The sequence below is a fragment of the Salvelinus namaycush genome, chromosome 2 (genome assembly GCF_016432855.1).
Source record: "Salvelinus namaycush isolate Seneca chromosome 2, SaNama_1.0, whole genome shotgun sequence".
Classification (NCBI taxonomy): domain Eukaryota; kingdom Metazoa; phylum Chordata; class Actinopteri; order Salmoniformes; family Salmonidae; genus Salvelinus; species Salvelinus namaycush.
Window position 1 is genome coordinate 48,962,934 of NC_052308.1, and position 13,451 is coordinate 48,976,384.

A 13,451-nucleotide genomic window follows, 5' to 3' on the forward strand; every position below is an offset into this window, starting at 1 on the left:
GAAGTGTAAATATAAACCAAATTTGATCACATTCACATTCTCAGAACACAAATAACTGTGCCTATTTTAAAAACGTGATGTTACATTTCCCCTGGCCCAGATGGGATAAGAGCGCATAGGCTTCCCTAGGCTACCTGCAGCTATGGTTGTTATCAGTAGGCTACAGTTAATCAGACTGAAGCACAGACTAATTGTGCATGTTGATATTTTGATGGCGGGTAATGAGCTTCCATATAAAACAGCTCCTCTCCTCACTCCTCACTTATACCCACGTTTTCAGTCGCAATTTGCTTTTACCACATGTAATGATTTGCATGATATTGATACAAATTAAGCATGGTTTGTTGTAATGTTATAAGCTAGGCCTATTATACTTTTATATTTTGTATGAGAGGGTTAATCGCACATTTTTGATAGGCTGACGTTACTTGAAGAAGACACGCTGCTATAGCAACTCTGTGCTCTTGTCTTAAAGCTCAAATGTAATGAGTGTAGCCTGCAGCTGAGAAAATACACCCTTTAATTGTCTGCACATACATGCTTATGCATCGTTGCATTATTCAAGTGTAATATATTTTAGAAGAAAAGTTTGTCATTGTTGAATAGTTTGTGCTTACTGGCTAGTAGTGGCTACTGTGATATTTACGGTCAATTTGATCTGCAGACCAAGAATGTTGCGTTGCCAGCCACAATGAAATGAAAGGCAAGGACGTAATGTTAATTGAAAAGTAGAATTCTTTCGCCACCCCGCTTCTCAGACTCTCCTTCATATCTCTTAGTGGGAATAGGGCCTCAGAGTTTGTGCTTTGTGGCATTGTGTTGTTGTCTGCTACTCACACCAACCACAGAGAGAGCGAGAGAGAGAGAGAGAGAGAGAGAGGCAGAGAGGCAGAGAGACAGAGATGCATTCAATATTCAATCAAAGCTAGTCAGTGTGTTTTCCGGGATATATAAAATGTTGTAATTGTTTCTTGCAAATAACATTTCAGTGAATCTTCCATTAAAAGTTGCAACATACTGCAGCACAGCTTGCGGGCTGCCGTAGAATTCTATGGCACGTTATTTAAGTGTCAGCCATTGTTGCCATTAATGCTAGTTAGTGCTAGTTTGATCACCAAAGGGCCTCTTTGAGAAGCATTTGACTGTTTTTAATATTGGCTGTACTAGAGAATTTAAAACCTTTTTTTGTAAGAACATAGTATATGGTATTGATTTTTACGAAATTTTGCTTAACTAATTTGATTAATATTATGGTATTTCTATTACAAGGAAAATATGGCGCTGTACAATGTGACCGGTCGGGAGTAGATTACTAAGTGACTGCGAGTGAAGAGCAAAATAATCCTAACATTTCCAAAACCTAATTGTAGGCTAACAAATATCCAAACAGAGATTCAGTGAAAATAAAAATAAAATTGATTTATCAAGACCAGTCCCCATGCTTGTCTCAGAGAAGCACGAAACGGTGCTGAAATAGTTGACCACACACGGGTAGGCTATTGCTTCTAATCCTATTATAACAATTGAATGACTTTGGGTGTTCCGGTAAGCAACAGTTTGTTGCCTTTTATTAGCCTACTTTATTCCAATATTTCTGTCATTCAGTGATATTTATTCCCATAGTAATTATTTTGTATTCTTAAAAGAACTCCAGCACAGAGAAGAGAAAGGAGCGTTGAATAATTAAACATGTCGGTAAAATACTGTTAGACTTAGGGATTATGGTCACGGAGAGTGCTATTCGCCTGTGTTACACCGAACGCAAAAGCCCAGGAAAATGAACAGGTACAGTAAGCTAAAATACTGTAATGTAGACCTAATAATGTTAAAAAATAATGCTTAAATAAATCGACTGCTGGTCTTTACTGTATGCTGCACATTTTTACATTGTATTCCATTTCCAGCGAGACTATTCAAGCCATCGACTCACTGATGGTTGAAGTTGATGAGCGATTGGCAAAGGCAATCTGCTGGCATCACGGCACAACATCAACACCGCTCTAATCACAGTCAGAAGACAGTTGAATAAACTTAAGTGGACTTATGGTAAGGCTCTGTAAGACATTTTATATATATATATATATTATTTTTCTACAGAACATTAACCATGTGTGTCCTCTTGTTTTGTACTGTTCTGTAGTTTCGACCCAATGATTCATCTGACAAACAAAGAACTTTGCGTGCTGCAGGCCCAGGCATGGATCAAAGCTGGCGAGACATTGAATGACTTCATCAAGAGATATGCTGGACCCTATGTCAGAGAGGTGTTTTTGGGACCACATGGTGTCTATTGTCCTGCTAATAGCCCTTGTGAAAAACAAGTGTTTGGAAACATGTTGTTATCTAATATCTAAGGGGCTTTTATATAATTATAATGCAGGGTTAATAATTACCCTCCTTGCCTACCCTCCTTCTTGGCAGGAGGCTATTGTCCTGCTAATAGCCCATCATGGGTGGATGGCTTCTGTTGTATTCCAATGTATTGAATGGGTGTATTAATTACAGTCATTTACCATTCTCATTCTCAGAGTGGAAACATTGTTTGCAGAGTTCACAATCTCATTTTCAAGTCCTCTGGTGGTTACAGTCCTAACCCTGGAACGGGTAGCACCATAGTTTTCATCAAGCCAGCTTCTTTCTATGTCCATTTTGTCTGTTATCTTTGGTCGCAATGTCATTTTTTTTTTTTAGATAAACAGCTCGTTTTTTAATGGTAACTGTATTAAGAGTGGAGTTTTAGGCGGGGTGAGGAGTACTGGAAAGGTGTGACTTTCAGGTTACTATAGGCCATAAGTATACAGCAGATCACCTATTGTCCTCACTTTGATTATGCTGTAACAACATACTGTAGCACCATGACCAGGATCTCTATTCATTTAAGTGAGCAAATTAGGGCTTTCAGGAGGAACAGAAAATTGCATGTCAATTCATAAACCATGTGCCATGGAATCGGTACATTGAAAATCTCTTCCCAACTATTTTGCAATCTATATGGCAGAGCTGTCAATTTTTTGGTCCTTAAATGAAACTGATATATATTTTTATTTATCATAATTTGCTTTAACCAATTTTGGTCTTTAATGAAGGGCTGACAGACAAGTTCCTTACTTTTTCCCCCTTCCACTTGATAACAGCTTCCAACTGATAAAGTTTTTTTAATCAATTAGTATATTTGAGTTTAACCACAATATTTGTTGTATTGTTTGTTCTGTCTTTTCTGGTGGAACCTCTTGTCAATATAGGGGGTGCTGTTTCAACTTTGTAAAATATCGTTCTCAAATTAAATTGCCTCGTACTCAATTCTTGCTCGTACAATATGCATATTATTATTACTATTGGATAGAAAACACTCTCTAGTTTCTAAAACCGTTTGAATTATTTCTCTGAGTGAAACAGAACTCATTCTGCAGCACATTTCCTGTCAGGGAGTGAGATTTCAGAAATCGAGGTCCCTGTTCTGAGGTCAGTTTATAAGTCCCCATGTAAGCTGTGGGGCTACAAGCACTGCATACGCCTTCCTCTAGATGTCAGTAAGTGGTGAGAATTTGAATGGAGTGGATTGCGCAATCTGGGGCCCTATATAAGACCGTGGAACGGAAGTACCGTCCTTTTCAACGGTGCGCCTGGCGCAGTAGGGACATCACAGTGGCCTGCTGCAAAGCTTTCGTTTTGCCAGTTCTATATCTCCGGTCATGTTTTTATTCGTTATAGTTGTTAAAGACATCATAAGGTAGTTAATTTAAACCGATTTATAGCAGTTTATATCAGTTTATTGCGATTTTCTGGGATTTCTTTGTGACGCGCTTTCAAGAGTTGGACACCTTTCCGGCACATGGCTAACGTTAGCGGCTATTTCGACAGGAGAAGAGGACATCTTTCAACCAAAAGATGATTGTTCTGGACAAAGGACACCTTTCCCCAAGATTCTGATGGGAGTTCATCAAAAAGTAAGAACTATTTATGCTGATAATTCGTTGTTCTGTTGAAAAATGTTAAATGCATAAGCCGCCATTAATTTCAGTGTAGCCTCGCTTTAGCGCACGCTGTATTGCGCAGTAACGTTAATTTTAAAAATGTAACACAGCGATTGCATTAAGAACTAATTTGTCTTTCATTTGCTGTCCAACCTGTATTTTTTAGTCAAGTTTATGATTATTTATTGATTAGAATAGGTGCCTCTCCAAGATGGCGCCCGACATTTTCTGGGCAGCTTGGCAACTTTTCTCATTGTATAACCACGATTTGTGCCGCTAAATATGCACATTTTCGAACAAACTCTATATGCATTGTGTAATATGATGTTATAGGACTGTCATCTGAAGAATTCTGAGAAGGTTAGTGAAAAAATAATATATTTTGGTGGTTTATACGTTATCGCTATGTTTGGCTTGAATCAATGCTGTTGTGATGTTTGCTATTGTGGTCAGCTAATATAACGCTATATTGTGTTTTCGCTGTAAAACACTTAGAAAATCTGAAATATTGGCTGGATTCACAAGATCTGTGTCTTTCATTTGATGTACGCTGTGTATTTTTAAGAAATGTTTTATGATGAGTAATTAGGTAATACACGTTGCTCTCTGTAGTTATTCTAGTCGCTTTGGTGAGAGTTGTGATGGTGGCTGCAATGGTAAACTATGATTTATACCTGAAATATGCACATTTTTCTAACAAAACATATGCTATACAATAAATATGTTATCAGACTGTCATCTGATGAAGTTGTTTCTTGGTTAGTGGCTATTTATATCTTTATTTGGTCGAATTTGTGATAGCTACTGATGGAGTAAAAAACTGGTGGAGTAAAAAAAGTGGTGTCTTTTGCTAACGTGGTTAGCTAATAGATTTACATATTGTGTCTTCCCTGTAAAACATTTTAAAAATCAGAAATGATGGCTGGATTCACAAGATGTGTATCTTTCATCTGGTGTCTTGGACTTGTGATTTAATGATATTTAGATGCTAGTATTTACTTGTGACGCTATGCTAGTCAGCTTTTTTACTGACGGGGGTGCTCCCGGATCCGGGTTTGGGAGGAACTAGAAGTTAAACTGAAATTGCAACCAACTTTCTATGGCTTGTTTTTTTTTTTAAATAACAATATTTTGGAGATGATTTCATTTTCAAATAACCAAAAGTGAGCGGTTGTAATCTAGATAAAGTGAAAAAGGCCATTCTTGAACATGGGGTGAGACATTCTTACTAATTTGTAAATAAAGCCAGTTTGTTATTTTGAATTATTTATCTCTGTTTTTAGAGGGAGAGAAACCAAAAGCTCACCGTGCCTATTTTTCAAAAATCATCAGTCCACATGTCAAGTGTAATTCCCCCATTGTATTTACCCAAGTTATCTCTTAACTCCAGGACCATCAACAGTTTTTTGTTGTTGTTGCCTGATGCAGGACGCTAGTGCCAGAGAAGTGAGACTCTAAAAACAAAACGCCTCCATTAATTTACAAAATGATAGTCAATTTGTGCCACAGTTTAGACTACCGATAGATCAGCATGCTAACGCCCCCTTGTGATAGTGTGGTGCAATGACAGAATGCCATCATCTACCACTAATGGAGCCGGCATAAGCTCATAACTTTTAAAGGAAGAACCATCGTAGCAACTCTGTGCTTTTGTCTTAAAGCTCAAATGTAATAAGTGTAGCCTACAGACGAGAAAATAAACCCTTTAATTGTCTGCACATACATGCTTGTGCATTGTTACATTATTCAAGAGTGTAATATATTTTAGAAGAAAAGTTTCTGTCATTGTTGAAAAGTTTGTGCTTACTGGCTAGTACTGGCTACTGTGATATTTACGATAAATTTGAGCTGCAGACCAAGAATGTTGTGTTGCCAGCCACAATGAAAGGTAAGGCAAGGATGTAATGTTAATTGAAAAGTAGCATTCTCTTTCGCCACCCCGCTTCTCAGACTCTCCTTCATATCTTGTAGTGGGAATAGGGCCTCAGAGTTTGTGCTTTATGGCATTGTGCTGTTGTCTGCTACTTACACCAAACGCAGAGAGCGAGAGAGAGAGAAAGAGGAAGAGAGCGAGAGAGAGAGAGGCAGAGAGACAGAGACGCATTCAATCAAAGCTGGTCAGTGTGTTTTCCCGGATATATAAAATGTTGTAATTGTTTCCTTGCATATTAAATTTTGGAGTTCTCAAAATCTTGGCTATTGACTTCAATTGAAAAGGGCCCAATTCCATCCTGTGTCTATTAAATATAATATATGCCATTCAGCAGAAGCTTTCATCCAAAGCGACTTAGTCATGCATGCATAGATTTTTACGTATGGGTGGTCCGGGGAATCGAGCAATGCTCTACCAACTGAGCTACAGAAGAACACGTATTAGGTGATTCACTGGGCCAGTGTTGTGCGACTGACATGGGTTCAAATCTAATTTAAATAATTTGAAATACCTTACACTTAGATATAAGGGTTCCAAAAATGTTCTTCAGTTGACCCCATATGAGAACCTTTTTGGTTCCACATAGAACCCCTTTGGGATCCATGTAGAACCCTCTGGGGAAAGTTTCTTCAAAGGGTTCTCCTAACAGGCTGACTACACCGCTCGCGTTGCGTGCGCGAGTGTTGCAAAATAAATTTAGAAAGCTATATTATTCAATTATTGCACCCACACTGCTCGCGCGCGCCAACGAGTGTCTGCGTTGCCAAGGGCTAAAATAGAAGTCAGTTCTATTTCTGAAGCAGATCGCGCTGCAAGTTCTGCCTCTCCCATCTCCTCATTGGTTTATAGAAGCAGGTACCCACGTGCCATCTCCTCATTGGTTATACCGACGTGGGTGACTGAAGACGAATGAGGTCAGTGGCGGTAATGCACCTAATTTATGAAAGTTGCCAATCGTAATATAAAGTCAAGACAAGAAAAAAAATGGAAGGAGGAGAGATGACTAGAAATGATTCGGTTGACCGTTTTATGTGTGGATTAATTGGTGGAGTAGAGGACCTTGTGCATTTCAGGTAAAATAACAACTCAATGTTTATATCCCAGGACAAATTAGCTAGCAACAGCAAGCTAGCTAAATAAGACAAATTAGCTAGCAAGTGCAAGCTAGCTAGCTAAATTGCCATAAATGTTTAATTCTTTTCGACCTGTCCCCAAATTAATATAATTGGTTCAGAGTTTGTTTTGATATTTTAACCTGCGTGTTGTGATCGCGTTTGGTGTGGGGGGACAAAATGTATTTATGCACGATGGCGCACGCGCCCAGCCGGTTTGGGTTCCGTGTAAGGGGACAGCCAAATAACCATTTTAGGTTCTAGATAGCACCTTTTTTTGTAAGAGTGTAGCTGTGCTTGATTAAGCAAACCCTAACCCACCTGACCTTTCAGACTGGTCTAGTTACTGCCATAGCATGTGTTATTGCCTGAAGCTCTCGTAAAATACAATCCTTCTCAGCTGGAGTTTTGACGATAGATTCATCTCCAGTTACATGCCTGCTGTACAGTGGAAGACTCCGGGCTTAGGCACACCAACGATTGTGTTCTTGTTTTTCGCAATCTACGAGGCAATGCGAACATTGTGAGATTCTGGAAGCCTGTCAAATGCAGAGGCGTACAGTAGCAGATCGTGTTTTGATGCATGCTATTACACCGCAGATACACAGTAGATATTTGATAGACATATCGGTAGACTTACGAGAGGGTTCTCTCCAGCCGACTGCCTGTGGAACCGATGATCTCCCCCAGAGTGCAGAACATCTGGCCCAGGAAGTCCTGTAGAAGGAGGGGTACCAGATTTAGCACAACACCTAGCTCCTATTATGCTTTGCCTGGAGGGGCATCAGTTTTAGCACAACACCTAGTTCCTATTATGCTTTGCCTGGAAGGGCATCAGTTTTAGCACAACACCTAGCTCCTATAATCCCATAGTCTCACATGCCAGACAGGCTCTGATCTTATTGTTACGTTTTACAGATACACTGTATGGACGGGACAGAGGGTTCGAATCATGGGTGTCATGCATCATATAAATCTGAGGGGGCAGATAGTATGTGAGGATGGTTGGGGAGGGGTTGGTCCGGAGGGGGGCTGGCCCACCGTCCTGAAGTTGGAGAATTTAGCATTTTTCAAACACCTGAAACAGCTTGTTCCTGCAATCTAGAACTTAAAAAATACTGTATGTTTATTTTTATGCATAACTAAGGATGCCTTGTTTAAGACTACCAAGAAACACTATGTGCAGCCTGGTCACCAGAAACACATGTCGATTGATGAGGACATCGATATAAGCCAACCCCGGCGCTCACCCCCCCCAAAAAAGAAATACGGGACAGCATTGGGATTGACCTCACAACACTGACAGCCAGAGCATGCTGTTTAGACCACTGCGCCAGAGTAGCTCTCAAAATTCTTCCAAATGTAACAGTATAGCTTCCGTCCCTCTCCTCGCCCCAACCTGGGCTCGAACCAGGGACCCTCTGCACATATCAACCACAGTCACTCACGAAGCATCGTTACCCTCTGCAAGGGGAACAACTACTTCTAGGTCTCAGAGCGAGTGACGTCACCGATTGAAACACTACTAGCGCGCACCACCGCTAACTAGCTAGCCATTTCACATCGGCCACACAAGCAGGGAGAGTATTTGATACTAAATGGAAACAGCACTTTTCCATCACGTTACGTCAAATCCCGACTTGAAACTATGAGACCAGGTTGGTGTGTAAACCCTGCTTTAGCCCGCTGCAGTAAAATATTGAAAAGATAATATGTCAACTATACAGGTCATTCATCTGAATCCTTGAACTTGACCATTATAAAATGAAGGACACCTATGGCAAGGCAGCTGTTGAAAGTGACTACTGTCCACGGATCACGGTTCACTGTTCATACACTTTTGATTGATACAATGCAATATATCCTGTGGAAATCAATCAAGGTCCCCAGTAACGATATATGTAATTCCACATACTGCACTACTTTTGACCAGAGCCCTATGGGTCCTGGTCAAAAGCAGGGAATATGGTGCCATTTGGGATGCATTCCATACATTAGCGCCATACTATTACCGTCAGGGTAGCACTTTAGTTTACAGTGCTGAAATAACAGGGTAACGTACGGAAAGCAATAGGAAACAACAGGGAAATAAGACGAAACCGACCAGGTAAGAACGTGGTAATAACCCATTAATAGTTAGTATGTAGCTTCTAAATACTGATATAAAGTTATATGAATTTTCCTGGTTGTTATGTAGAAACAATTATTTGTTACTGAAAATAAATCAATAATCGAGACCAATAAGCAAAGTTATGTAGTAATTATTTAAGGCCATTTCCATCTTCTCAGCAGCACTGTCTATACTTATTAGGAATGTACTTGGAACTTTCAAAGAAATATTGTTTATTTAACAGAAACATATGAGAAACTACATCATACTTACAGTGCCTTCAGAAAATATTCATACCCTTGACTTATTCGACATTTTGTTGTGTTACAGCCTGATTTAAAATGGATTAAATACAAAATCTCACCCTTCTGCACACAATACCCCATAATGACAACGTGAAGACATGTTTTTGAAATGTATTGAAAATGAAATACAGAAATATCTCATTTACATAAGTATTCACAGCCCTGAGTCAATCATTTGTAGAAGCACCTTTGGTGGCGTTTACAGCTTTGAGTTGTCTTAGGTATGTCTGTATCAGCTTTGCAAATCTGGATTCTTCCGTGCAGATTTTCTCAAGGTCTGTTAAATGAGATGGGGAGCAGCGGTGAACAGCAATCTTCAAGTCTTTCTACAGATTTTCAATGGGATTCAAGTCTGTGCTTTGGCTGGGCTAGTCAAGGAAGTTCACATTTTTGTTCTGAAGCAATTCCAGCGTTGCTTTGGCTGTATGTTTGGGGTCATTTTCCTAAGGTCGTTTCCACTCTGAAGCAGATTTTAATCAAGGATTTGCCTGTATTTGGCTCCATTCATTGTTCCCTCTATCCTTACCAGTCTCTCAGTCCCTGCCCCTGAAAAGCATCCCCATAGCATGATGCTGCCACCACCATGCTTCACGGGAGGGACGGTGTTATATGGGCGATGACCTGGTATTCTCCAGACATATCGCTTTGCATTCAGGTGAAAAAGTAAAATTCTTGTCTCATCAGACCACAGATGTATATCACACTTAATTTGATGCAATTTCTCCCTAGACAGATGAACACAATCACAAGTAATTAAGCTACTATGTTCATTAATGGAACTTAATTTATTGTTAGTGTAGCCGGTCTGTGTGAATGCGCTGGCTACTGCTCTCTGGCTTTGGTTCTGTGTTCTGTAGTGCATGTAGATTAATTTGACACAGGACACACTGCTGCCGGTTCTGGTCTTTTATTACTGGATGAGATTAAATAACTGCAGTGAATAAATGCAGTGCAAAGCAATTACATGAAATGGCGAACCTCTCTATGCTGCAAACTGTAACTAGGCAACTCAGGAACATTCAATTTCGTGTTGGTAAGCAACTCCAGTGTATATTTGGCCTTGTGTTTTAGGTTAATGTCCAGCTGAAAGGTGAATTTGTCTCCCAAACTAGGTTTTCCTTTAGGATTTTGCCAGTGCTTAGCTCTATTCCGTTTCTTTTTATAATAAAAACTCCCTAGTCCTTGCCGATGACGAGAACACCCATAACATGATGCAGCCACCACCAAGCTTGAAAATATGAAGAGTGATGTGTTGTGTTGGATTTGCACCAAACATAACGCTTTGTATTCAGGACATAAAGTACCTTTCTTTGCCAATTTTTTGGCAGTTTTCCTTTGGTGCCTTATTTCAAACAGAATGCATTGGTCTCATGGTGAAATCCATGAGCGGTTTCCTTACTCTCCAGCAACTGAGTTAGGAAGGACGCCTGTATCTTTGTAGTGACTGGGTGTATTGATATACCATCTAAAATGTAATCAATAACTTCACCATGCTCAAACGGATATTCAATGCAATCTTTTTATTTTTACCCATCTACAAATAGGTGCCCTTCTTTGCGAGGCATTGGAAAACCTCCCTGGTCTTTGTGGTTGAATCTGTGTTTGAAATTGAGTCCATGCAACTTATGACTTGTTAAGCAAATTTTTATTCGTGAACTTATTTAGGCTTGCCATAACAAAGGGGTTGAATACTTATTGGCTCAAGACATTTCAGCTTTACATTTTCTATTCATCTGTAAAAAAAAATTGAATTTTTTAATTTGAATTATGACAAAATATCTCAATTTAATCAATTTTAAATCCAGGCTGTAACACAACAAAATGTGGAACAAGTCAAGTAGTGTGAATACTTCCTGAAGACACTGTATATGGTGAAACTATTAAGAAAGTAATAGTAATATACCGGGGAAAAGATAATTGCTTTAGAATACAGTTTTAAGGCCTCATAAGTACACTGAAACTATGGTAAAACTATAAAGAAAGTAATAGTAATTTACATAACAATGACTTAAGTAGAGTGCTGAAATAACTAGATAAAGACCGGAAAGTAATAGGAATAAACAGCAAAACAACACAGCAACGACAAAGTAACTACCCAGGTACAGTACAAGCAAAGACCCAAAAGGTACATTTTGAAGTTGGCCCACACAGTATAAGTATGATGTACTGTAGTTCCTCAAATGTTTCATTCCTAATAAGTATAAATGGTGCTGTTAAGAAGAGGGAAATGGCCTTAAATATTTACTTAAATACTTACTTAAATACTTAACTTTGCTTATTAGCCTCTATTATGGATAGCTCTTCAGTAACAAAATGTTTTTTCTACATAACTGTCACGCCCTGACCTTAGAGAGCCTTTTTTATGTCTCTATTTGGTTTGGTCAGGGTGTGATTTGGGTGGACATTCTATGTTCTTTATTTCTATGTTCTGTATTTCTATGTTTTGGCCGGGTATGGTTCTCAATCAGGGACAGCTGTCATTCGTTGTCTCTGATTGAGAATCATACTTAGGCAGCCTTTTTTCCTTTGGTGTTTGTGTTTAGTTATCTTTGTTAGTGGCACTATAGCCCTGTTAAGCTTCACGGTTGTTTCTTCGTGTCTTGTTTTGTTGGCGACATTTACAATAATAAAAGAAAACGTACGCTCACCACACAGCACCTTGGTCTTCTTCTGACAACGGCCGTGACAGAACTACTCACCACAAAAGGACCAAGCAGCGTGGCCAGGAGGAGCAGGGATCCTGGGCCTGGGAGCAGAGAGAGTGGAGGACATCTTGGACATGGGAGCAGGTTATGGCAGGGGACAAGACCCGGCCATGGAAACAGGCGGAAGTAGCGAGGGAGGAACGACAACTTGGGGGGCACACGAGGAGATTGGCTGAGTCAGGTTGGAGACCTGAGCCAACTCCTCGTGCTTACCGTAGGGAGTGTGGTACTGGTCAGGCACCGTGTTATGCAGTGGAGCGCACGGTGTCTCCAGTGCGCGTTCACAGCCCGGTGCGCTACATTCCAGCTCCCCGCATCGGCTGGGCTAGAGTGGGCATCCAGCCAGGACGGAGGGTGCCGGCTCAGCGCATCTGGCCACCAGTGCGTCTCTACGGCCCAGGATATCCTGCGCCGGCACTGCGCACTGTGTCTCCGGTGCGTCTGCACAGCCCAGTGCGTCCTGTGCCAGCGCCCCGCCTTTGCCGGGCGAAGGTAATCATCCAGCCAGAATGGGTTGTGCAGGCTCTACGCTCGAGACCTCCAGTGCGCCTCCACGGCCCAGTGTATCCGGTGCCTACTCCCAGAACCAGGCCTCCTGTATGTCTCCCCAGCCTGGTGAGTCCTGTGCCTGCTCCCAGAACCAGGCCTCCTGTATGTCTCCCCAGCCTGGTAAGCCCTGTGGCAGCTCCACGCACCAGGCTGGCCAGACGTCTCCTCACTCCAGTGATGATCCATGGCCCGAAGCCTCCAGTGATGATCCATGGCCCGAAGCCTCCAGTGATGATCCATGGCACGAAGCCTCCAGTGATGATCCATGGCACGAAGCCTCCAGTGATGATCCATGGCACGAAGCCTCCAGTGGTGATCCATGGCACGAAGCCTCCAGTGATGATTCATGGCACGAAGCCTGCAGCGACGGTCTCCAGTCCGGAGCCTCCAACGACGGTCTCCAGTCCGGAGCCTCCAACGACGGTCTCCAGTCCGGAGCCTCCAGCGACGGCCTCCAGTCCAGAGCCTCCAGCGACGGCCCCCAGTCCGGAGCCTGCAGCGACGGTCTCCAGTCCGGAGCCTCCAGCGACGATCCCCAGTCCGGAGCCTCCAGCGAGGGTCTCCAGTCCGGGGACTGCAGCGAGGGTCCCCAGTCCAGGGCCTGCAGCGAAGGTTCCCAGTCCGGGGCCTACAACGAAGGTTCCCAGTACGGGGCCTGCAACGAGGGTCCCCAGTCTGGGGCCTGTGGAGAAGGTCCCCAGTCCGGGGTCGGCGACAAGGGTCCCCGCACCAGAGGCGCCACCAAAGTGGGGTGAGCCAGAGA

General features: G+C 41.7%; 1 protein-coding gene across 1 annotated transcript in view; it reads right to left on the minus strand.

Annotated features, from left to right (window-relative positions):
* Positions 1-13,451, minus strand: part of LOC120026419 (copine-9-like) — a gene marked incomplete at its 3' end in the record, with an annotated part of 199,560 nt that overhangs the window by 88,336 nt on the left and 97,773 nt on the right. Inside the window, exon 7 of the mRNA XM_038971280.1 lies at positions 7,660-7,736. Coding sequence (XP_038827208.1) covers positions 7,660-7,736 — 77 coding nt within the window. The remainder of the gene's footprint in view (positions 1-7,659; positions 7,737-13,451) is intronic.